At 47.1% G+C, this 22,567-nt stretch overlaps 1 protein-coding gene across 3 annotated transcripts in view; it reads right to left on the reverse strand.

Annotated features, from left to right (window-relative positions):
• Window positions 1-15,778: 15,778 nt before the first annotated feature.
• STARD8 (StAR related lipid transfer domain containing 8) overlaps window positions 15,779-22,567 on the reverse strand; it is an 80,997-nt gene continuing 74,208 nt past the window's right edge. For 2 of the 3 annotated variants that reach the window (XM_020967249.2, XM_020967251.2), the window contains exons 9-14: window positions 22,108-22,318; window positions 20,867-20,981; window positions 19,772-19,978; window positions 18,432-18,649; window positions 18,180-18,356; window positions 15,779-17,836 (exon numbers count right to left, since the gene is read on the reverse strand). In XM_020967249.2, coding sequence (XP_020822908.1) covers window positions 17,722-17,836; window positions 18,180-18,356; window positions 18,432-18,649; window positions 19,772-19,978; window positions 20,867-20,981; window positions 22,108-22,318 — 1,043 coding nt within the window. In that variant the 3' untranslated portion in view covers window positions 15,779-17,721. The remainder of the gene's footprint in view (window positions 17,837-18,179; window positions 18,357-18,431; window positions 18,650-19,771; window positions 19,979-20,866; window positions 20,982-22,107; window positions 22,319-22,567) is intronic. The other variant, XM_020967250.2, reaches the window with a different exon arrangement.

Below are 22,567 nucleotides of genomic sequence, written 5' to 3' on the forward strand. Positions count from 1 at the left end.
TTCTTCTATCTCATTGAATGTCTATTTTTCCCCTCATGGATTATATTCAGTTTTGCTGGGTAGGTGATTCTTGGTTGTAATCCTAGCTTTTTTGCCCTCCAGAATATCATATTCCAAGCCCTCCAATTCTTTAATGTAGAAGCTGGTAAATCTTGTGTCATCCTGACTGTGACTCCACCATACTTGAATTGTTTCTTTCTGGCTGCTTGCAATATTTTGGCCTTGATCTGGAATTTGGCTATAATATTCCTGGCAGTTTTCATTTTTGGATCTCATTCAGGAGGGGATTGTGGATTCTTTCAATTTCTATTTTACCCTCTGGTTCTAAAACCAGGGCAGTTTTCCTTGACAATTTGTCAAAAGATGATGTCTAGGCTCTTTTTTTGATCATGGCTTTCAGATAGTCCAATAATTTTTAAATTATCTCTCCTAGATCTATTTTCCAGGTCAGTTATTTTTCCAATGAGATATTTAACATTGTCTTCTTTTTTTTCATTCTTTTGGTTTTGTTTTATTGTTTCTCATAGAGTTGTTAGCTTCCATTTGCTCAATTCTAATTTTTAATGAATGATTTTCTTCAGTGAGTTTTTGGACCTCCTTTTCCATTTGCCCAATTCTGCTTTTTTAAAACAATCTTCTCCTCCTTGCCTTTTCAGACCTCTTTTACCATTTGGTCTAGTCTGGTTTTTAAGCTGTTATTTTCTTCAGTATTTTTTGTGTCTCCTTTACCAAGCTGTTGACTCATTTTTCATTATTTTTCTTGCATCACTCTTATTTCTCTTCCAATTTTTCCTCTACCTCTCTTATTTGATTTTCTAAATCCTTCTTGAGTTCTTCCATGGCCTGACACCAATTTATATTTTTCTTGGAGGCTTTGGATGTAGGAGCTTTGACTTTATTGTCTTCTTCTGACAGTGTGTTTTGATCTTCCTTGTCACCATAGTAACTTTCTACATTCAGAGTTTTTCCTGTTGTTTGCTCGTTTTCCCAGACTATTACTTGACATTTTAACTCTTTGTTAAAGTAGGACTCTGCTTCCAGGGTGGAGGACGAGCTGTCCCAAGATTCAAGGGTTTTGTGCAACTGTTTTCAGAGATAATTCTAGGGACCAGTAAATTTTCAGTTCTTCCAAGGTGGTATAATCTAAGGAGAGGTGTTTACTCCTCTCCTGGCCTGTGCTCTGGTCTGTGAGGGACCACAAGCACTCTTTTCTGCCCTGGAACTGTGAGGGGGGTCCCTGATCCACGGTGGCTGCAAGCTCTGCTATGCTAGCGCTCCTCCTCGCCCTGGGACTGCCACTCAGTACTGTGACCTGGATGTGAGGATACACAAAGCAACAGAATCTGCCTCTGTGCCAGCAAAGAGACCCCTGTAATCTCCTTCTGACCAAGTGTTCGACTCCCTTACTGTCTATGAGCTGAGAGCTCTGGAAGCAGCCTCTGCCACTACTGATTCAGTCACTTACAAGGCCTGCTCCAGGTTTGCTGGGGCCTGGTCTGCATTGTTGTAGCCTGAGCTCTTCTCTCACCTTGATGCCACAGACCTTTCCTGCCAACCTTCCAAGTTGTCTTGGGCTGGAAATTTGTTTTACTCTGTCTTTGTGTGGCTTCTGCTGCTCTAGAATTTGTTTAGAGTCATTTTTAAAGGTATTTGCAGGGATTTGGAGGCGAGTCCCTGCCTGTACTCTGCCATCTTGGTTCAACCATCCCCTTCAAGTTCTAAACCTTAAATCTAGGGTGCATTTTAATTGTAAGCCTTTCTTCTCTTCTCGGGGGTCCAAAATGGGAGGGGGGTGCTGGTTGGGAGGAATTATAGTGGTTCTTTTTTTTTTTAATCAGAACTGTGATCTTATCAGTACAGGGAGCCTTCAGGGAGGAACTACTACAGCTGAGCATCTTCTTAGCAACTCACAGTCTTAGAGAGTTACCTAGAACACTGAGAAGTCAAATGATTTGCCCAGGGTCACATAGTCTGGATATGTCAGAAACAGAACTCGAATCCAGGTCTTCTTAACTTGGAGGCTAGCTCTCTGTTCACTAGTAGACTATGCTGTCTCTCAGAATCATCTTGCCTTCTATTGATTATAGGACTCTCAGTCTTTCTGCTGATGGAGGAATCAGGCAGGGTCGGCTCTCTAACTCTGATTCTGGCTAATTAGCTAGTATTCAAATAGACCAGAGCTGCATAGGTGTTTAACTCTTAACAAGCTGAGAGATTCTCAGCAAGTAGGTACTTCACGTATGTTTAGCAAGATTAGCTGATTTGAACATATGATGGCAATGATAATAATAATAGCTGACATTTATATAGCACTTTTAAGGTTTACAAAGGGCTTTTCATAATCAAATTTAATCTTCTGAGGCAAGCACTGTTATCCTATTTTACAGATGAGAAAGCTGAGGCTGAGAGAGCATATACAAACAGCCCATGGTCACTTTCATTCACTGGTGGCCATACAATGCTAGAAACAAGATTGGAATCCAGGTCTCCTGTGTCCAAGTTCAAGGTCCTTTCCAGTATACCATGCTGCCACCTCACACAAGCATTGTATAAGGAGGTACTTTCTAAAAATGGGTACTGTCCAAAAAATGGAATGAGCTGCCTCTGAAGTATACAAGCAGTCTAAATAAACTTGTCTCTGAAGCTTTTCACTTTAGCATAGGGGTTCATAACCCAAGGCCTACAAACTTGTCATTTTAATATATTTTAAAACAAAATTTCAATATAATTGATTTTCTTTGTAGCCCTATATATTTTATGTATTTAAGAACATGATTCTGAGGAGTCCAGAGGCTTTTCCAGATTACCCAAAAGATACATGACACAAAAAAAGAAGCCCTGCCCCAGCAGAATGTAAGAAAGATGAGGATAGGGAAGGGAACTGAGCCTGTGCTTTCATTAGTCTAGGAAACTCTTAAGCGAGGAAACTCCCTCTACTAACTGAGGCTGAAGCCTTCGCTGAAAGATGTAGTCAGAGACAAACAACTTGGAAATACTCTGATCAGCAACAGCCATTCCAGAGGATTTGTGATGAAATGTGCCACCTACATTCAGAAAAAGAGCTCATGGACTCAGAGGGCAGACTGAGGCAGAGAGAGAGAGAGAGAGAGTGAGAGGGAGAGAGAGAGAGAGGAGGGAGGGAAGAAGGGAAGGAGAAAAAGAGACAGACAGAGACAGAGAGATAGAGATAGAAACAGAGACAGAGGGAGGGAGAGAGACAAAGATAGAGACAGAGACAGAGACAAAGAGAGCCAGAGAAAGCCAGAGCCAGAGAGACACAGAGAGAGAGAGATGGTGGGGGGAAGAAGGGAGGGAAAAAAAGACAGAAGCAGAGAGAGACAGAGACAGAGAGACAGACCAAGAAAGAGAGAGACAGAGATAGACAGAGAAAGAAAGATATAGATATAAATATAGAGATAGAGATAAAGATCTAAATGTGTACATATATATATACATATATATGTATACATATATATATACATATATATATATATATATATATATATATATATATATATAGAGAGAGAGAGAGAGAGAGAGAGAGAGAGAGAGAGAGAGAGAGAGAGAGAGAGAGAGAGACATAGATATAGATTTTGGACATGGCTAATGAGGGAATTTGTCTTGCTTGAGTATACACGTTTGTAATTAATTTTATTTTTCTTGTTTTTTCAAGGTGGATGAGAATAAGAGGATTCAGAGCTGAAAGTAAAACAAATTTGAATTTTATAAAGAAAAAAGAAATAGGAAATTTAGGAAGGAGTCAGGTTAGGGCTTTAAATGCCAAAATAAAGGAGTTTCTGTTTGATTGTGGAGGTAAGAGGGGAGCCCTGGAGCTCACTGAGCAGGGGTGACATGGTCAGACACACCTTAAGAAAATCCCTTTGGGGGACAGCTAGGTGGCACAGTGGATAGAGCACCAGCCCTGAATTCAGGAGGACCTGAGTTCAAATCCGACCTCACACCAAACACTTGACACTTACTAGCTGTGTGACCCTGGGCAAGTCACTTAACTCCAATTGCCTAAAAAAATTTTTTTTAAAAAAATTTTAAAAATCCCTTTGGCAGCTGAGAGGAAGAAGGATCAGAGGGAGGCAGGGATGTGAGGCAGAGAGACCAGTTGGAAGGCTAATGCCTTAAAGATGAAGCCAAGATAATGGAGTCATAGGAAGCAGTACAGCCAGCTCCCTTCTAAGTACCCCCTTCAAAAAACACTCCTCCAAACAGATTTAGAAAAGTCACCAGACCAAATCCTGATGGGAGAAATGCATAAAAAGTCAAGTGGTTCATTTGTCTAGCCCAGGTTGGTATAGCGAGACAGATGGAGAGGTTTGTGGACACTCAGGACATGGCCTGGCCAGCAATGTGCAGGGCAGAGAATTCCAACACCCTGAGAGAGGCGATATACCAGGGCAGGAGGAAATCCCAGACCCACACTGGGGCACTGCATATAGGGTGCAGGAATAGGTACCAATTGGTAGCTTTGGTGCTCACTACCGAGTTTGGGATTCCATACCCAGGACAGATTGAGAAATGGAAACTGCACTGAGGGGTGGCATTCCCTGATAGAGAGGCTCTGGGTGGAGGACAGAAAGGAGTAAGTTCAGAAGCAGGTAGCAGTGGTGTGGCTCAGACCCCTAGGAGCAGAGCAAGATCTCAGTTCCAACTTCTAGCCTGGCCTGAAGCCTGCGGAAGGAATAACCAGGGCGGGAGTTTCTGACCAAAGGGAAATTCATAGTTCTGTCCCTCTGAACCAGCAGAGTTTTCCAGCTGACTGACAGTGGCTGAGTCCAGCAGCACGCAACCCTTGCTCAGACACAAATCCGGATCAGTCACTTGCAGAGTTCAGACCAGCAGAACAATGATCCTACTCTGCCTTGGATCAGACCACTTGGGGAGCACTGAGAGCTTCCATGTCCCCAACATGAGCTGTCCCTGAGATCCAGAAATAACGCAACACTCAGTACTCCAAGAAAGCAGCAACAGGACCAGCTCAGCTCTTTCTTCCATCAGTGTCTAGAATCTGGCCCTAACATCAAGTCTGAAGGCAAGACTTAGGCTAGAATGGGCAAACAAGAAAGAATCCCACTATGATGACCTATTATGATGACAGAGACACTCAAGACACAAACCTAGAAGAAGAGAATGATTCCAAAACATCTACAAGCAATACCTCAGAGAAAAACACAGCTTCAGCACAAATTCAATGAGAATTCCTGGAAGAGACAAAGCAAGAGTTTTTTAAATTTTTTTTTTTATAAATGGAATAAGAGTGCTGGGGGGGGTTAAAAAAAGAAATGAGAGCTATAGAAGAAAGAATTAGAAGGGGAATTAACAGCTTGGCACAAGAGGTATACAACCTTGTCCAACTGGCAAAATTTTAAAAGAAAACTGCCCAGATCTCTTAGAAGTAACTAGCGGGCAAAGTAGATATAGAAAGAAATCCCAAAATGAAAACTCCATCAGCCAAAATCCAAAGGTTCCAGGTAAAAATAAAAATACTTCAAGCATCCAGAAAGGAAGGATTCAAGCACTCAGAAAGAAAAAATTCAAGTACCGATGAGACATAGTCATAATCACACATGATTTAATAGCCACCACCTTAAAGGAGCAGAGAGCTTGGAATATGATATTCCAGAATGCAAAGGGTCTGGGCTTACATGCAAGAATAAGTTATCCATAAGTGGTGCCATAGTAATTAGAAAAGAAGGACAGTCACAGTTTGGGGGAGAGGAATCAAAACAGGCTTCATGTAGAAGATGATGCTTAAGCTATATCTTGAAGAAAGAGATGGACCCTGTGAGGTGGACATGAGGAGAGAGGGCATTCTAGGCATAGGAGACAGCCAGTGCAAAGGCATGGAAATGGGAGATGAATTGCCATGTGTGAGGAAAAGAAAAAAAGTCAGTTGTCTGGATCATGGAATATAAGAGGGAGAGTAGGTTACAATGCATGTGGAAAGATAGGTTAGGTCATGGTCAGAAAGGGTTTTAAAAGCTAAAGAAAAGTTTCTATTCTATCCTAGAGGCAATAGGGAGGCGAGTCTATTATAGAGTAAGGGAGGAGACATTAAAGTGAGGAGAGATTAGTCAGAGAGCTTTATTAGAAAGTCAGTGTGAGGCAGCTAAGTGGCGCTGCAGTGGATAGAGCACCTGACCTGGAGTCAGGAGGACCTGAGTTCAAATCTGTCCTCAGACATTTACTAGCTGTGCAACCCTGGGCAAGTCACTTAACCCCGATTGCCTAAAAAAAAATCTCCAGCTGGGAAAGGAAGGAAGGAAGGAAAGAGGAGGAAAGAAAAAGAAAGAACTAACGTGGTGGTACACTCGTGTACTCCTGCTACTAGGGAAGTCTGAGGCTGGTGAGTTCCTTGAGCTCAAGAGTTCTGCATTAAGTCTACCACCAATATGGTGAGCCCCTGAGAGCAGTGGGGTAGGGAGAGGAGTAGAGGAAGGAGAGGGGAAGCAGCCCAGGTCAAAAAGGAAGCAGGCCAAAGCTTCTGGACTATTCATCAGTGGGATAAGGTCCAGGAATGGCTGCTGTCCTTCCAGCCTGGGTAAGATGAGGAGACACAGTCCCCCCAAACAAAAAAAAATAGTATTAAAAAGCTATTGTAGGCCAGTGAGATGGTGCAGTGGATAGAGTACCAGCCCTAGAGTCAGGAGGACCTGATTTCAAATCAGCCCTCAGACATTTCACATTTACTAGCTGCGTGACCCTGGACAAGTCACTTAACTAAAAAAAAAAGCTACTGTTAGGGGCAGCTAGGTGGCATGGTGGATAGAGCACTGGTCCTGAAGTCAGGAGGACCTGAGTTCAAATCCAGCCTCAGACCAAACACTTCATACTTACTAGCTGTGTGACCCTGGGCAAGTCACTTAACCCCAATTGCCTAAAAATAAAAAAAAAAAGCTATTGCAATAATCTAGGCTAGAGTAATGAAAGCTTAAACTGAAGTAATAAAGTGGAGAGAAAGGAGCAGATGTAAAACAGGCAGCAAAGGGAAAAAATAGCAAGATTTGGCAACTGCTTGGCTGCATGGGTTGAGGGAGAGTGAGGAGCAGAGAGAAAGAGATAGCAGGGACCTTAGGGTCCATTTAGTCTAATCCCTTCATTTTACAGAAAAAACTGAGACCCAGAGACATTAAGAGGTTTGTACAAGGGTACATTTCCCAGAGTCCTTGAATTTCTGTTTCCTTTGTCCTTGGAGAAATTTCCACCCTGAGCTTTTCGTTTTTGTTTTGTTTTGTTTTTTGCAGGCTTCAGGAGGGTAAGAGAGACAGACAAACATATAGACAAGTAGTAAGCAGAGCCCAGACTCAAACCCAGGTCTCCTGACTCCAAATTCAGTTTTCTTCCCCACCAAATAATGTCAAAGTTCTAGACCTGGAAGACTAGAAGCATTGTTTTATTGCTCCATCTTTTAAGGATCCTTTTATGTATAACGTGGTTAGAGATTGCCTCAGAAATTACTGGAGCAATATTTGGGCCCCTTTAGGGCTTAAGCAGCTAGGTGACACTGTGGTGGATAGAGCATCTGCCCTGGAGTCAGGAGGACCTGAGTTCAAATCCAGCTTCAGACACTTACTAGCTATGTGACCCTGGGCAAGTCACTATGCTCTATTTGCCTCAGTTTCTTCATCTGTAAAATGAGCCAGAGAAGGAAACTGCAAACTACTCCAGTATCTTTGCCAAGAAAACCCGAAATGGGGTCATGAAGAACTGGAAACAAATGAAACAGCTGAACAACAATCCAAAGTACATCTGGAGCTGAACACAGGAGACTTAGAGGGGAGAGAAATGATTCTCTCTCATCTTAATAATCAATTACTGAATTAAGGCCAGGATTTTTTCAGAAGCCTATAGGTTGATGGGCGAGATTACTCAAATCCCTGGGGTACATGCTTTTGATGCTCACCCAACTAGAAAACCCTACAAAGAATTTAATCTAAGGTGAATTCAGGCAGGTTTGGGCAGGGGGGTAGATCTTTTTGTCTAGATTATATATGCATATTATATATGCATATTATATATTATATTATGTATATATTATATATATATATATATATATATATATATATATATATATATATATATAATAGATAAGTCTCTTTGACCAAAACTGAATGGTTAGACTCAAGTCCCCCCAGCCCCTTATTAGCATAGACCCACCTCTCATTAGAATATTCATTATCTCATTACTTGTTAACCAATCAGAGTCGATTGACACCCTCAGGAACACCCACTCTTCCAAGGGCATAAAAGCAATGAGTGGGCTCCATGAGGGGTCTTTGGCATTCCAGAGTGTCATTGACCCCTTTTATTAATTATTGGTAGCATGATTAATAAAATGATTTATTATCCAGAAACTATGTCTCTCAAACTTTTTATACAGCACAGAGGACAGGAGAAATGGTGTGGAATGGCCACCAGCCCCTGAACCTGTTTGAGGAAAGGATGAATACACAACTGTATTTGCTTCCCTCCATTTCCCTCTCAAAAGGGTGTCTACCAGCTTTGGGACACTGAGGTGCTGCCCTCTTCTGGGCATTGAAAAGGCTGTGCCCCACGCTTTGGTAAACTTTCAGATAATTAAGTGACTCTACCTTTTCAGGTATTGAGGCAACTGTGCGCCAGGCTGGGGTTATCAGTCAGGTTAGCTAGGCCAGGCTGAACATGTCAGTGTGAGCAACAGAGAAGTGGGCAGCATTGGTCTGGCTGCAGGCAATAGGAAACATCCATTGTGCTAAGAAATGCCAACCTTCTTAATATAGACAGTCCCTTGTAGAACTGATGTGACTTCCTCCTGCCAGGATAAGGATTCATATTGGTGCTTTCAGCAGACACATGGGAACAGGAAGCCATTCTGGAGTGGGTGGCAGGAACTCTCCTGATTAATTTAACTCTAAATTGATCATTGACTTTGTTTTCTTATTTTAAAATAAATGCTTTTTGTTTTGTTCTAATTCCACAGGTGCTCCTTGGTTTTGCTCATAGGGTCAGTCAAAAGGAGAAATGGGGAGTTAGTGCAGAGACTGGGGGCCTTTCTTTGTGTAACAGTGACCTTTGCCCTCCCAGATACCACCAGGAAGAGTCTGGTCATTTTCAAGATACAGCATATCCCAGCTACTCAACCAATGGAAAAAGACTGTTCCTACCCACTTAGCAGAGGAACTACATGGGCAGTACACATACATCTTTATTGATTGATTTTTTTAGGCAATTGGGGTTAAGTGACTTGCCCAGGGTCACACAGCTAGTAAGTGTCAAGTGTTTGGTCTGAGGCCGGATTTGAACTCCGGTCCTCCTGACTTCAGGGCTGGTGCTCTATCCCCTGCGCCACCTAGCTGTCCCATACACATACGTCTTACAGATGGTAAAATAAAATAGATTTTGAGGTCAATACTAAATGCCCAGCTTCCAACACCTCCAGAAATGGCCAAGGTGAAGGAGCACAGAAACTTGAGCAAACTACAAAATGTGTGCAAGTATAAATTTTCCAGAATCCTCAAGTTTGTTTCCTTTGTCCTTGGAGGAATTTCCACCCTGGGATTTTTTTTTTTTTGCAGGCTTCAGGAGAGAAAACCAGATGGACAGAGACTGAAAGACAGAAAGATAAAGGGAGCAAGAAATTGACAGAAGGAAAGAGAGACAGACAGAGACACAGAGGAGGAGGAGGAGAGGGAGGGGGAAGTCTCTTCCAGCTCTCGATGTAGGACTTATGTGTGACCTTGGGCCAGTCCCATCCCTTCCCCTCTATGGATCTCAATTTCCCCCTCTGTAAAATGAGAGGGTTAGACCAGATGGCCTCTGAGGGCCCTTCCAGCTCCTGAATTCTATGTTGGGTTGCCAGGTTTTTTTCCCCTTCTTAGTGGCTGGAAGTAGGGAAGGTTCCTTACGTGCTACCTAGACCCCGGAAGAACAAGGATACAGCAGTGAGAACTGAGTTCACTGGAGTAGAAATGGAGGGATGAAGAGCAAAGAACCATGGTGGGAGATACGAGGCCCAAAGCACATGAACCACTATTGTGGCATGGATAAATTAAGAGAAAGCCTGGCCCAGCCAGGAACACGGCCCTGGTGAGACAGCTGCTAGGAGGAGGGGTGAGGGGAAAGGAGATTGTTATCCAAGCTATAAGGAGCTTCCAATAGCAGCTTGCCATCTGAACACCTTTATTTGCTATTTGCTTCAGTGTCTAAGCTACCAGATTGTGTCAACAGATCACCTGTCCATTAAAACAAGGGTGTTGAATGACCTGCCCTTTGAGGTTCCCCCCAGCTCTGGATGGAGGAGCCTATGTGTAACCTTGGGCATGTCACTTCACTTTCTATGGGCCTCAGTTTCCCCATCTGTAAAATGTGGGAGTTGGCCTTAGATGACCCATGATCCCACCCAGCTCTAGGTCTAGGACCATATGTGAGACCTTGTACAAGTCACTTCCCACCACACCCCCAAGACTCAGTTTCCTCCTCATTCAAATGAGAGGGTTGGTCTGGTTGGCTTTTGAGGTCCCTCCCAGCACTGGACCATGGATTCTATACAAGTGAAGGACTTTTGTCAAATCATTTCCCCTCTCTGGGCCTCAGTTAACTCAATTGTAAAATGACCTTTGACATTATACTAGTATGTATAGGCATCTTCTAGTGCTAGATCTGGGATGTGACCCAAGGCAAGCAAGTTGACCTCCTCGAGACTCAGTCTCCTTCTCTGTAATAAGGGTTTGTTCTGGACGCCTTCTGAGGATGCTTGGAGCTCTAGAGCAAAGCTACTTGTGACATTGGCCACGTCATTACCCACTTTCTGAGCCTCAGTTTCCCCCTCTGTAAAATGAGAGGGTTAGACCAGATGGCCTCTGAGGGCCCTTCCAGATCTAGACCTAACATTCTGTGAATCGACAAACAGTGAATTATCTAAGCTTCTTCACTGAAGGTTGTGACTGAGAAGGAACTAAGGAGAATTGAGATGGGAGGTATTCCATATTTTGCTAACTGAAGCATGTTTCAGGTCCTTTGCTTGTGGCCTACTGAACCCAAGGGCCTGCTATTTACAAGTTGTTGTTGTCCTTCGTTCTCAGAGAGGACCAATGACACCAGCAGGGTGATGCTATGACTTGCAAGCGAATTGGATTTAAGTGAGGCAGGGCTGTGCAGAATCACCAGCCTCACTTTCTCCTCAGGAGCCATCTGGGTCCAGTGGCCAGATATAGACAAGTAGATTCCGAACAGAACCTAAATGGGGAGGAGTCAGGGGAGGGGAGGGGCAGATAGGCCATTCCTGCTTAGCCAGATTGCCACCTAGCGGTAAAAATAGCATACTACACCCCCTCCCCTTTAGCTGGTTGAATGTTTGTCACATGGAAACATCTATGTGATAGCATCAACGGATCAAACAATAAGCATTTATTAATCGCTTACTGTATGCCAAGCTGGCAATACAAGATAAACAGGAGGTAGATGGAGGGAGACGACATTTCGAAATCTGAATATACAAGATAAACAGGAGGTAGATGGAGGAAATGAGGCTGGGGTGATTGAATTTATTACCCCGTTCACCCACCACCCACCACCAGCTGTCGTATATGATTCGACCATATGCATGGGAAACAATTTGTTGGTAGACAGCTTTTTAAGAGACTGTTCGTCTCTATAAAATCAAATGCTCTTTTGGAGACAACAATTAGTAAAATGGGATCTTGTATTCATTCTCTGCCCCATTTCACATTTTACAGTGTAGCCGCAAAAAGGCAGTCTGCCATAGAATATCATCCCTTTGCATGTCTTCATCAAGGAAAGGTAGGAAGAGACCAGATTGTGAAGGGCTTTCAAGGCCGAACAGAGGGTTTTATATTTATTTCTGGAGGTAATAGGGAGCCACTGAAGTTGGAGTCGGGAGGGTGACATGGTCAGTACAGTGCTTTAGGAAGACCCTTTTGGCAGCTGAGTGGAAGATATACTGAAGAGTGGAGGATATACTGAAGTGGGGAGAGTGGAGGCAGAGAGGCCAACCAGAAGCCTGCTTCTAAAGGCCACGTATGAGGGGACAAGGGCCTGAACCAGGGGTGGCAGTTATGTGAATGGAGAGAGGACACAGAAGAAAGGTGAAGGTAGATACAAGACAAGAACAGATTGGACGTGCGGGGTAAGAGCCAGGAGCCGAGCTGTGAGCCTGAGTCACTGAGGAGATGGTGGTGACCTTGATGGTAATAGTCCAGAAGTCAAAAAGGTTTCAGGCAAAAGATAATGTGTTCTGCTTTGGATACGTTGAGTTTAAAACATTTGGTTGGAGCTGTCCGAAGAAGATGTGAGACTGGAGATTAGGGCTGAATGAATAGATGAGAATCATGACAATCTAATTGAATCCATAGAACCTGATAAGATCATCAAGAAGGTTAGAATCCCTGGCTTCCTTCAAGAATCAGCTTAAGGCCCACTTTCTAAAGAAGTTCCCTCCAACTGCTAGGGCCTCCCCCAAGGCTACCTTTTACTTCCTCTATAGTATTGTGTATGTACTGAGTTGTGTACATCTTCCCCATTAGACTATAAGCTCCTTGAGGGCAGGGACTGATGCTTGCCTTTCTTTGTATCCCCAGTGCTTAGCACATAGTAGGTGTTTAATAAATGTTTGTTCATTTGGGGGAATTTGACTAGATGGCTTCTCTGATCCTTCGTGTGTGTGTGTGCATGTGTGTGTGTGTGTGCATGTGTGTGTGTGTTATAATTATTGAGGCCTTCTGTTTTTTCACACAATCCAAATATGCCTTTCCCACCATCCCATTGAACCTTCCCTCAAAAAAGATAGTTCATCAGTGAAAGATAATTCATCAAAACCAACTAAGAGAGTAAATTCTGATGCCATATGCAACATTGTATGCCTGACCTCCCCCACATCTCTTCTGAGAGGAGGGAAATGGGTCTGATCATTGGTCCTCTGGAACTGAGACTGATCACAGAATCAGAATGCAGCTGTCTCTCACTGTTGTTTTTCATTCATATTATCCGTGTTGTTGTTCAGTTGTTTCAGTCATGTCTGACTCTCTATGACCCCATTTGGGGTTCTCTTGGCAAACATACTGGAGTGGTTTGCTATTACCTTCTCCAACTCATTTGACAGATGAGGAACTGAGGCAAACAGGGTAAAGTGAATTGCCCAGGGTCACACAGCTATTAAGTGTCTGAGGCCAGATTTGAACTCAGGAAGATGAGTCTTCCCAACTCTAGGCCCAGCACTCTATCCACTGCAGTGCCACCTAGCTGCCTGCCTGGCACACAGTAGGCACTTAATAAATCCTCCCTTTGGGGCAGCTAGGTGGCCCAGTGGATAGAGCACTGGCCCTGAAGTCAGGAGGACCTGAGTTCAAATCTGGCCTCAGACCAAACACTTGACACTGACTAGCTCTGTGACCCTGGGCAAGTCACTTAACCCCAATTGCCTACAAATTTAAAAAAAAAATTTAAATTTTAAAAATCTTTCCCTCCCCCAAGAGAAGGCTGTGCCCTTTAGGAAGTAGACACATACTACCTTCTCTATAGTGATTACTCTGTGGCCCCCTCCCCACCAGCTATGTGACCTTAAGGTTTCCCCTCTTTATGCCTGTTTCCCCTTCCAAAAAATGAAAGGGTTGAACTAGGTAATCTACAAGCTCTGACATTTATCAACACATCAACTTGTTGCCCACCCAGCCTGGTGTGAGAGGGGTTGTTGTGTTGCCCTGTAGTATGCCATTTAGGCCACCTATGCTACATATTCTAGGTCCTCCATATCCCCATTGGGTCCTTTCTAAGCCCAGTGACTTCTCCATAGAAGCCTTTATTCCCCAGGGATTCTTCCTCAATCCCTTCACTACCACTTTGTGCCCATTGGCCCACCTTCCTTCTGAAACTGCAGCTGGAGATCCCAGGTTGAGGCTTGGGGCCTCCTGCCTAGCCACAGCCTCTCTACCACCACTCCTTATCCACCTGCTTTCTTTTTGCTCCTTCCACATTTGACCCCATCAGCAGACCTGGGGGTAGAGGGGCCTCCTCCATCCTCCAGCCTGATTCGGTTTTGGATCTCCTGCGACAGTTGGAAGCATGAGGATGGGAACATTGAGGGCAGAAAAGAAAGGTCTCTGGAGACTGGGGAGGGATAAGAAAGGCTAGCTGGAGGGAAAGTGCATAGAGCATCGGTCTTGGAGTCAGGAGGACCCGAGCTCAAATCCAGCCTCAGACATATAACACTTACTAGCTGTGTGACCCTGGGCAAATCATTTAACCCCAGTGGAAGGAAGGATGGAAGAAAGAAAGAAGGAAGGAAGGAAGGAAGGAAGGAAGGAAGGAAGGAAGGAAGGAAGGAAGAAGAAAGAAAGAAAGAAAGAAAGAAAGAAAGAAAGAAAGAAAGAAAGAAAGAAAGAAAGAAAGAAAGAAAGAAAGAAAGAAAGAAAGAAAGAAAGAAAGAAAGAAAGAAAGAAAGAAAGAAAGAAAAGGCTAGCTGGGGCCTAGCCCAGGTAGTTCTGAAGGATATAACTGGGGTCATGAGAGTGTGTCTGCAGAATCTATTAGAGAGTAGGGAGCTGGGGTGATGAAGCCAGCTCAGTCCTGGGACAATGTCCTCAGTCACCACAAATTCTGATTACTGAGGCCTGCAGACCATCTCATGAATGCAAGAAGCTGAGGCCCAGGGTCAGCCCAGGCCCTGAATGGACTTGCTCATTTCACACCTCCCCTTCAATAACTACCTTCAGTCCTGTGGTGGTCATTTAATCATTTCTAGCATCTTCAATTCAAATAACTTCAATTCAAATAACTGTGATTTAAATAATAGTGCTTGCCCCAAGGTACCATAAGCTGGTAACAGGAACTGAACTGGTGAGAACAACGGTCAATGGTGGGAAAGATGTTCATGGGCCACAGAAGAGTGAGTGGAAAAAGTAGCTGGACTCCTCTGAGATTAGGGCAGGGGTGGGGAACCTGTGGCCTGGAGGCCACACGTGGTCCCCTAGGTCCTCAAGTGCAGCCCTTTAACTGAAGCCAAACCTCACAGAACAAATCCCCTTAATCAAAGGATTTGTTCTGTCAAACTTGGACTCAGTCAAAAGGCTGCACCCGAGCACCTAGAAGGCCACACGTGGCCTTGAGGCTGCAGGTTTCCCACCCCTGGGTTAGGGGATGCTGAAAGAGAACAGTAGAGTGGGCTGACTTCCTCTAACAGAGAAGTCCAGTCCTCAGCTCCACCGTCCGAATTTCCATTCAAATTCTCATCCTTTTCCCCAAGCCACACTCACACATACATAGGACACTGTCCCCAAGCCATCTCTTCTCTCCCCAGAAGGGAGGAAGGGTAGTCCACGAGCCCCCAGGCCAGCCCAGTCCAACCCTCATCTTCTTGACTTCAACAAATATTTGTGCTGACACACTAGGTGCCGTCCACCACACACATGCCTATGGCCCATTCCAAAGCTGGGCCACCTCCAGCCATTCACTCTGGCTCCCCCACCCTCCCCTCTGCTAAAAGGAGGACAGCCACACACAATAATGCTCACGAATACTTTATTTGCCGGGTGAAGGGTCTTTGTGCTCCCCATACCTGCCTGTCCTAAGCACCTCATGCCACTGCCCCCCCAAGACCACAAATACATATCGTGATATATATACACAATATGTATGTGTATATATGTATAGAGATATGCATATACATATGTATATATTAATATATATCCCGACTGTACAGTATTTATAGGTACAAAAGAGACAGGCTTAAAAACTGTAATTAATTAGATTAATAGCTATGTCCCCTCCCCCCTCCCCCCTCCCCCCCATCCCAATTACTTCTACAAAAAAAAAGGCAGCAAAATCCAAGGCGTGGGATTTGAAATGCCAAAGATAGACAAGAGTGGTTAGGCTAGATCAGAAGAAAGGCAAGAGAGAACACTGGCCTGAGGTTTGGGAGACCTGAGTTCGAGCCCCAGCTCTGCCCTTAACTAGCTATTAAGGACCTTGGGTAAGGCTGTCCCCTCCCCCCATCCAGCTGATCCCTAAGGTCCTTTCTATCACTAACTTGGAGATGAAGTCCCAGCTGAGTAGCACAGTCAGTGTCTTGCATACAGTAAGTGCTTAAACAATGCTGGCTAAGCTGGTTTGTCAGGCTACTTGTGTGATCACGCTACCACCTGGTGCTCTGGGAATGCTGGTCTGCTCCAATCAGCTGAAATGAGGGCCCAGGGCCAGGTGAAGGCTGGGCTAGGGCTGAGGCCCAGGGGATCTTTCGTTTCCTCTTCTGCTTTTGCTATGGCATGTAAAGCTGGCTATAATTTTCTCACTAGCCACTGGGGCAGCAAGTGGAATGAGCTGCTGCTGCCAGGCGATACCATCTGGGGCTGGCTGAGCAGCCCAGACACCATTGCTCACCTGGTGGCACTTAACATAGACTTGTACTTAGGAGGAAATCAATAGCCTCATGGCCAGGTGACTGGGATTGGATCTGTGGTGTCACTGGCAGAGGGGAAGTTTCCTCCAGCTGAGGAGAGTCTCTCCACCAGGGCAGATTGCCACCTGTCTCAGTGAGAGGTCAGGTGACTTGCCCAGGATCACAAGTCAGGACGGATCAGATACAGGACAGGAATCTAGGCCTTCCTGGCTCCAAGGCCTGACTCCCTATATGCCAAACCGCCTCTCAAATTGAGCTTGATATCACGGAAAACCTTGTAACAAGCTGAACTGTACCAAGGGAAGTCCATGGGTAACCTCACAGGATAGTGGGCTCTACAGGCCTAGGGAAGAGGGGGGCCCTCCCAGAGGGGTTAGATAACCATTTGTCAGGGATGTCAGGCAAACACTGGACAAAATCCTTTCTGATAGCCTGGCTCTGTTCTAGGAGGAGACATCCCACCCAGGCCCTGGTGGTGAGGGTGCAGTCCTGTGGGGAGAAAGCTCCAGGCAATAGGGTAGGGCACTGGAGGGAGGAAGAAGGCCACAGGAAGGTGCCCCCTCAACCCTCCCCAGGCTGGTGCCTGCCAGAGAGAGACCCTGGGACTCTTAAGCCAGTCTGAGCTGGCACTGCGCTGATTGACACAAAGTCAAAAGCACCCAGTCTAGCCCAGCCCAGGCAGACCTCCCCCCTCTCTTCCTACAATCTGCTCGTACTTTCTCTCTCTCTCTCTCTCTCTCTCTCTCTCTCTCTCTCTCTCTCTCTCTCTCTCTCTCTCTCTCTCTCTCTCTCTCACACACACACACACACACACTCTCTTTCTCTCCCTCTCCACCTTTCTTTCTCTCGCTCTCTCTTCCTTTCTCTCTTTCTCTCTCTCTCTCTCTCTCTCTCTCTCTCTCTCTCTCTCTCTCTCTCTCTCTCTCTCTCTCTCTCTCTCTCTCTCTCTCTCTCTCTCTCTCTCTCTCTCTCTCTCTCTCTCTCTCTCTCTCTGCCTCTCCCTCTCTTCCTTTCTCAGGGCAGGCTCCTCCACTGGGTGCTTGGCACTTTCTGGTTGGTAAATAGGGTGAAGGCTGAATCCCAGCACTCTGCAGTTGTCACGGCTGCTCCAGCCCATCCATTCTATATACCTCAAGATGAGGCAGTCAGGGGCGGGGGATGGGGTAAAGGAAAGGGGGGGGGCAAGTCACACATAGACCACACTGGGTGGTGAGGCCCTTGGCAGGCCAAGGTCAGGGCCCACATTTGTTTGCTCTCTTCAGCTAGCTATGCTGGGAAGACCCAAATGAGAGCATCCCTGGGCCCTGCCTGGCCCCACCTGTTCACAGCTTCGTCTCAGGGATGGGCCGCATGGTGGCGAAGGAGTCTCGGATCCTTGCCACCTCCATGGCACACAGGTGCCCAAACACCTTGTTATACCAGTCAGGAGAATGGCCCCTGGGGAAATAAAAGCAGCAAGTTGAGCAGGCAGAATGTTTCCAGCTTCTCCCTAAGGTACTCTGTTTGAGCTGAGGGGAAGCCTTGACTCCAATGAGGACTCAGGGACACACAGAAGAGGAAGAGAGAGCAAGCCAGGGCCAGAGGCAAGGCTCTGGAATGGGAGCTGGAGGATCTCAGGGCCAGGGAAGAGGAAGGGAGTGGGGATGGAGGATCTCAGAGCCAGGGGAGAGGAAGGGAGGGGGGCTGGAGGATCTCAGAGCCAGGGGAGAGGCAGGGAGGGGGGCTGGAGGATCTCAGGGCCAGGGGATCTGGGGGGAGCAGCCAGAGATGGGACTCTTACCGGAGGTCGGCCCTGCAAATGTGGATTAGCCGAGAGTGCCCTGGGCCATAGGGTTCTATGAGGTACTGAGAAGTGAGCAGCATGGCTCGGACCCCAGACTCTGGAATTGGCTCCTCCGGCTCCAAAGACTGAGAAACAAGCAGGCAGCCCCCTCGGGGTAGGTCTGAGCGCCACATCCTGGGGAGGAAGGGGCAATGAGCCAAAGGCAGCCTGGCCCACCACCCCCACCCCCACCACAGGCCGGAAGCTCACCTGAGCACCACGAAGTCTCGGGAGGGCTGCGGGGCCATGCTGTCTGTGACATAGTGGTAGACGTCTACACCAGGGGCCAGGGACTCCAGCACGTGAGCCCGCAGCAGGTCTTCATCCCACATGGCCCTTTCACGTAACACCCGATGCAGGACCGCCACAGGTGGGGCTGCCACCTCTGTTGTCACTTTCCACAGGCGCAGGGGGTGGCCATCCCGGACCTACGGGGACACTCGGAGGAGTCCCAGTGCCCTCCCTGCTCCTACCACCCACTTACCTTGGGCCTGAAGAGATGCTGCCCTCCTTCCCCAGCCCCCCCAGCAGCCTTCCTGCCTGTGGTGGTCACCACCCTAAGATCCCCCATAGCCCCCTCTCCCAGGCCAATTTGAACCTGATCTCTCTGCCCTCCTTTCCTTCTTGCCCAATCCCTTCCAGACGCCCCCCGACCTCTGACCCATACTCAGGATACTCTACATCCTAACTTGTATGACCTAGGGTCCTTCCCCTTCCTGGGCCTCAGTTCCTCCTCGCCCCCGCCCCCCCCATAGCACGAGTGGGTAGGTAGTTATATGCTCTTTAAGATCTCATATATCTCCAATGTTCTGTTAAGGGAGTAGATGGGACGTTTGTTCTCCGATTCCTACTGACTGATTTCCTGAGTAGCCCTACTGCCTTATTTCTTGGGGACTGATGGAGAAAGTACAGGACTTGGGAATAAGGAAGACCTGAGTTTGAATCCTACCTTGGACACTTACTAGCTGTGTGACCCTGAGTAAGTCAGCCTCAGTTTCCATATCTGTGAAATGGGGACAATAACAGCACCCACCTCACAGGGTTGTAAGGAGCAAATTCAATAATAATATGATATATAATTTGCAAACCTTAAAGCACTGGAGAGAGGCTTATTATTATTGTTGTTGTTGTTGTTGTTATTGAGAGTTGGCATGACAAAGTGGATAAGAGAGGCAGCCTCTAAGCCAGGAAGTCCTGGGTTCAAGTCCCACCCTTGATATACAGTGACTATGGCAAGTCATTTACCATCTTAGTGCCTCAGGGAATTCTTTAAGACCACAGGTTCCAGAGAAGATACTGACCTGCATGGGTGGAGGGAGTTTCCCCATCTGGGAGTTATCCATGTCAACGAAACTGATATAGGCCCACTTCTTATCCCTCTCATCATTACTATTGCGTTCCTGGAGCTGTAGGCACCAGTTCACTGATGGGGACCCCAAGCTGGTCTGACCACTAGGGAATGGGCCCAGCCTGCCGCTAAGGCTGGTGGGCTGGGCTGGCCAGGGAAGTCCCTCCCTCCCTGCCCCTGCTGGCACCATGGCTACACTGACCTTCTTACTGGCTAGCTCTGTGTGCTGCGGCCCAGGCATGTTCAGCCAGCCCTTGAATCGCTCAGCAGCCTCCTGTAGTAAGCTCTGCACGCTCTCCTCCAGGTAGTCCCCAGGCTTGTCCCGAAGCTCAGTAAGAGCCAGGAGAGGGAAGCTGGGTTTGTTTACCATGTAGGAGTTACAGAGCTGCAGCATCATGTCCTGGGGCACCTGGGAACAGCCAAAACATTAGTGGATCCCACAACCACTCTGGTAGCCCAGTTTAGTGGAGAAAGGAAAAAAGAAAGGGGTTCTCATGGGGAAAAGAGGAAAACTGCAGAAGGCCACCAGGGTAGGAACCAGAGTAGCCAAGGAAGAGTCCCCCACCCCATCCTGAGAGCAGGAAGCACTCACAGCATCCTCTCTGCAGGGAGGGCCTTCTCTCTTTGGAGAACTGGCTGTTCACATCCTATGACCATTTATTTACTGGGGAATGGCTCTTGTTCTGATATATTTATGCCAGTTCTCTATACATTATAGATATCAGAGCTTTATCAAATTTGCTGCAAATTTTTTTCCCAGTTCATTGTTTCCCTTCTAATTCTAAGTGCACTGATTTTGTTTGTGCAAAAACTTTTCTATTTTATGTGGTCAAAATTGTTCATTTTATCTCCTATAATCAAGCCTCTCTAACCCTTGTTTGGTGAAGAGTTCTTACATTGAGGGCCCTCTCTCCAGGATGGGCACCAAGAAGGCTCTCAAAAGGAGAAGGGTGGAGAGTGAGGATACTCAGGAAAAAAGGCTGGCTAGGTATCCATGAAGACAGACCATCGGGGGAGGAGGAAGAATGGGAGGGTATACCGTGTTACTCTCCCTCCCCCCGAAAATGTGGTAATAACTCTAGTTTTCTAGCACTAATGTCTATGCTTTCCTCAAATCAACACCCTGAGATGCCCATTTTATGGATGAGGAAACAGAGGCTCCAAGAGGTAAAGATCTCCTTATCTGGGATCACACAACTCTAGTATTAGTACGGGAACACTCCAGCTTTGCCATTGCCTGCCATGAGAGCTTCCGTCCCCCATCCAGTACCCAGGGTCTCAGGGCCGAGCCCCTTACCTGAAAGAGCTTCTTGCAGTCAGTGATCATGTGGGACAGGCCCTGGGTGGCAGCCATGTTTTCACTCAGGTCTCTTGGGGCTGGCTTGCCCGACTGGCCACGTCTGGGAATGACTCTGGAGAAGGGAACAGAAGGGGAAATGACCGAAGCTCCTGGCCTGACACTGCCCTGCCCCCCTAGCTCTTAATGGCCTTGGGCTCAATTCTGACTTCCCCCTGTTCCTAAGACAACTCTAAAACCCAAAGTTGTGGAAAAGGTGCCAGTCAACACTGGGAAAGAGAGTTTCCCCAGTCAGAGGGCTGGCTGAGATAAACAAAGGAATGAGTAAATAAATGAGTAAAGAGATAAATAAATGAGCAAACAAAGAAATAAATAATAGTTCCCTGCTCTCCTCAGCCATATTATCCTCATTTTATAGATGAGGAGGCTGAGGCTCAGAGAAGGCCTCCGGTTAAGGACATGTCAGACAGTCGGCTCTGGGGTGTTTGCAGAGCCTCACCGCCTCCCCAAATCTTCTAAGAGACATCCAGGCACTGTGCATGATGCCATAGGTAGCCAGGCTGACCCCTTGTGGTGAGCCTGAGAACTACAGCTGATTCCTTTCTAGGTCAGACTCAAGGTCCCTTAGAGATAGGCCACAAGGCCAAGTATCTTAACTCCTCCCCCCTCAAATACCTGATCCCTCTCCCTTCTCCTGCACATCCCATCCACCCATCCACTCTGGCAATCTCGCCATCTGCCCTGCCCCAGCTCTTCCCTGCTTCTCACCTGGGCCAGCAGAGACCAGGCCTCCCCCTCTTCCCTGGGGGACCTAACCCACTCAGCTCTGGCACACTGGGAGCTCACTTGAGCTGAGCTGTGCTGTCCCGACTGGTGACCAAGGGAGTGCATGGGAACCAGCCGACCGGCCCCAGACCTTGCTTCACCTCATCACCAGTCATCTTCCCAGCCAATGCCCTTACTCTCATATCAGGAAGAGCACCCCCTTCAGCCCTGGGGAGTGACCATGCACCTACCCCAACCCTGGCAGCTTTAACTTGGGTTTAGACATCGACTCCGGGGATGAGCGGTTGGCTCAAGACTCAGCTCCGTGGCCCGTATCTCAGCACTCATCCAGTGTGTTGGCTCCTGCCCTGCCATCCCCTCCCCACACTCCCCTCCTGCCCCACCGACTGCTCTCATTCATTATCTGGTCACGGCTCTATGCCGCAGCCCACCCCACCCCAGCCCTAGCTCCCAACCTGGGTGAAGTGCTATCCTTTGAGACGTTGAGGTGAAAGATGGAGGGCGCCAGGCAGACGGCCAGGTTGCCAGCAGTCATTTGGTTTTCTTGGGCAGCAGCAATGTCGCTCAGGAAGTAAAGCAGGGTCTGGAGCACCTCCCGGTTCTCATCAGGCAGCAGAACCACAGCCGCCTGAGCGGCCAACAGCTGCTGGTCCTTTGGGACAACTGCTGGGATGGGCAAGAGGGGCCAAGTGACCCTCCCCAGAGCCACTGGCCTGGCTCCCAGGCCCTCCCCCTCCCAGCCCCAGCCTCTGCTTGCAAACCCCTTCCCATCCCCACTTTGTGCTCAGTGGATGGATCTCGATGGAGGCACCTTAGAGACCAGCATATCCAACTTGCCCATTTTACAGAGGAGGAAACTGAGACCCAGGAAGGGGAAGCAGCTGACTCCAAATGCAGCCCTCTTTCTACTATCCC

The sequence above is a fragment of the Phascolarctos cinereus genome, unplaced genomic scaffold (assembly GCF_003287225.1).
Source record: "Phascolarctos cinereus isolate Bilbo 61053 unplaced genomic scaffold, phaCin_HiC Scaffold_8;HRSCAF=390, whole genome shotgun sequence".
NCBI lineage: Eukaryota > Metazoa > Chordata > Mammalia > Diprotodontia > Phascolarctidae > Phascolarctos > Phascolarctos cinereus.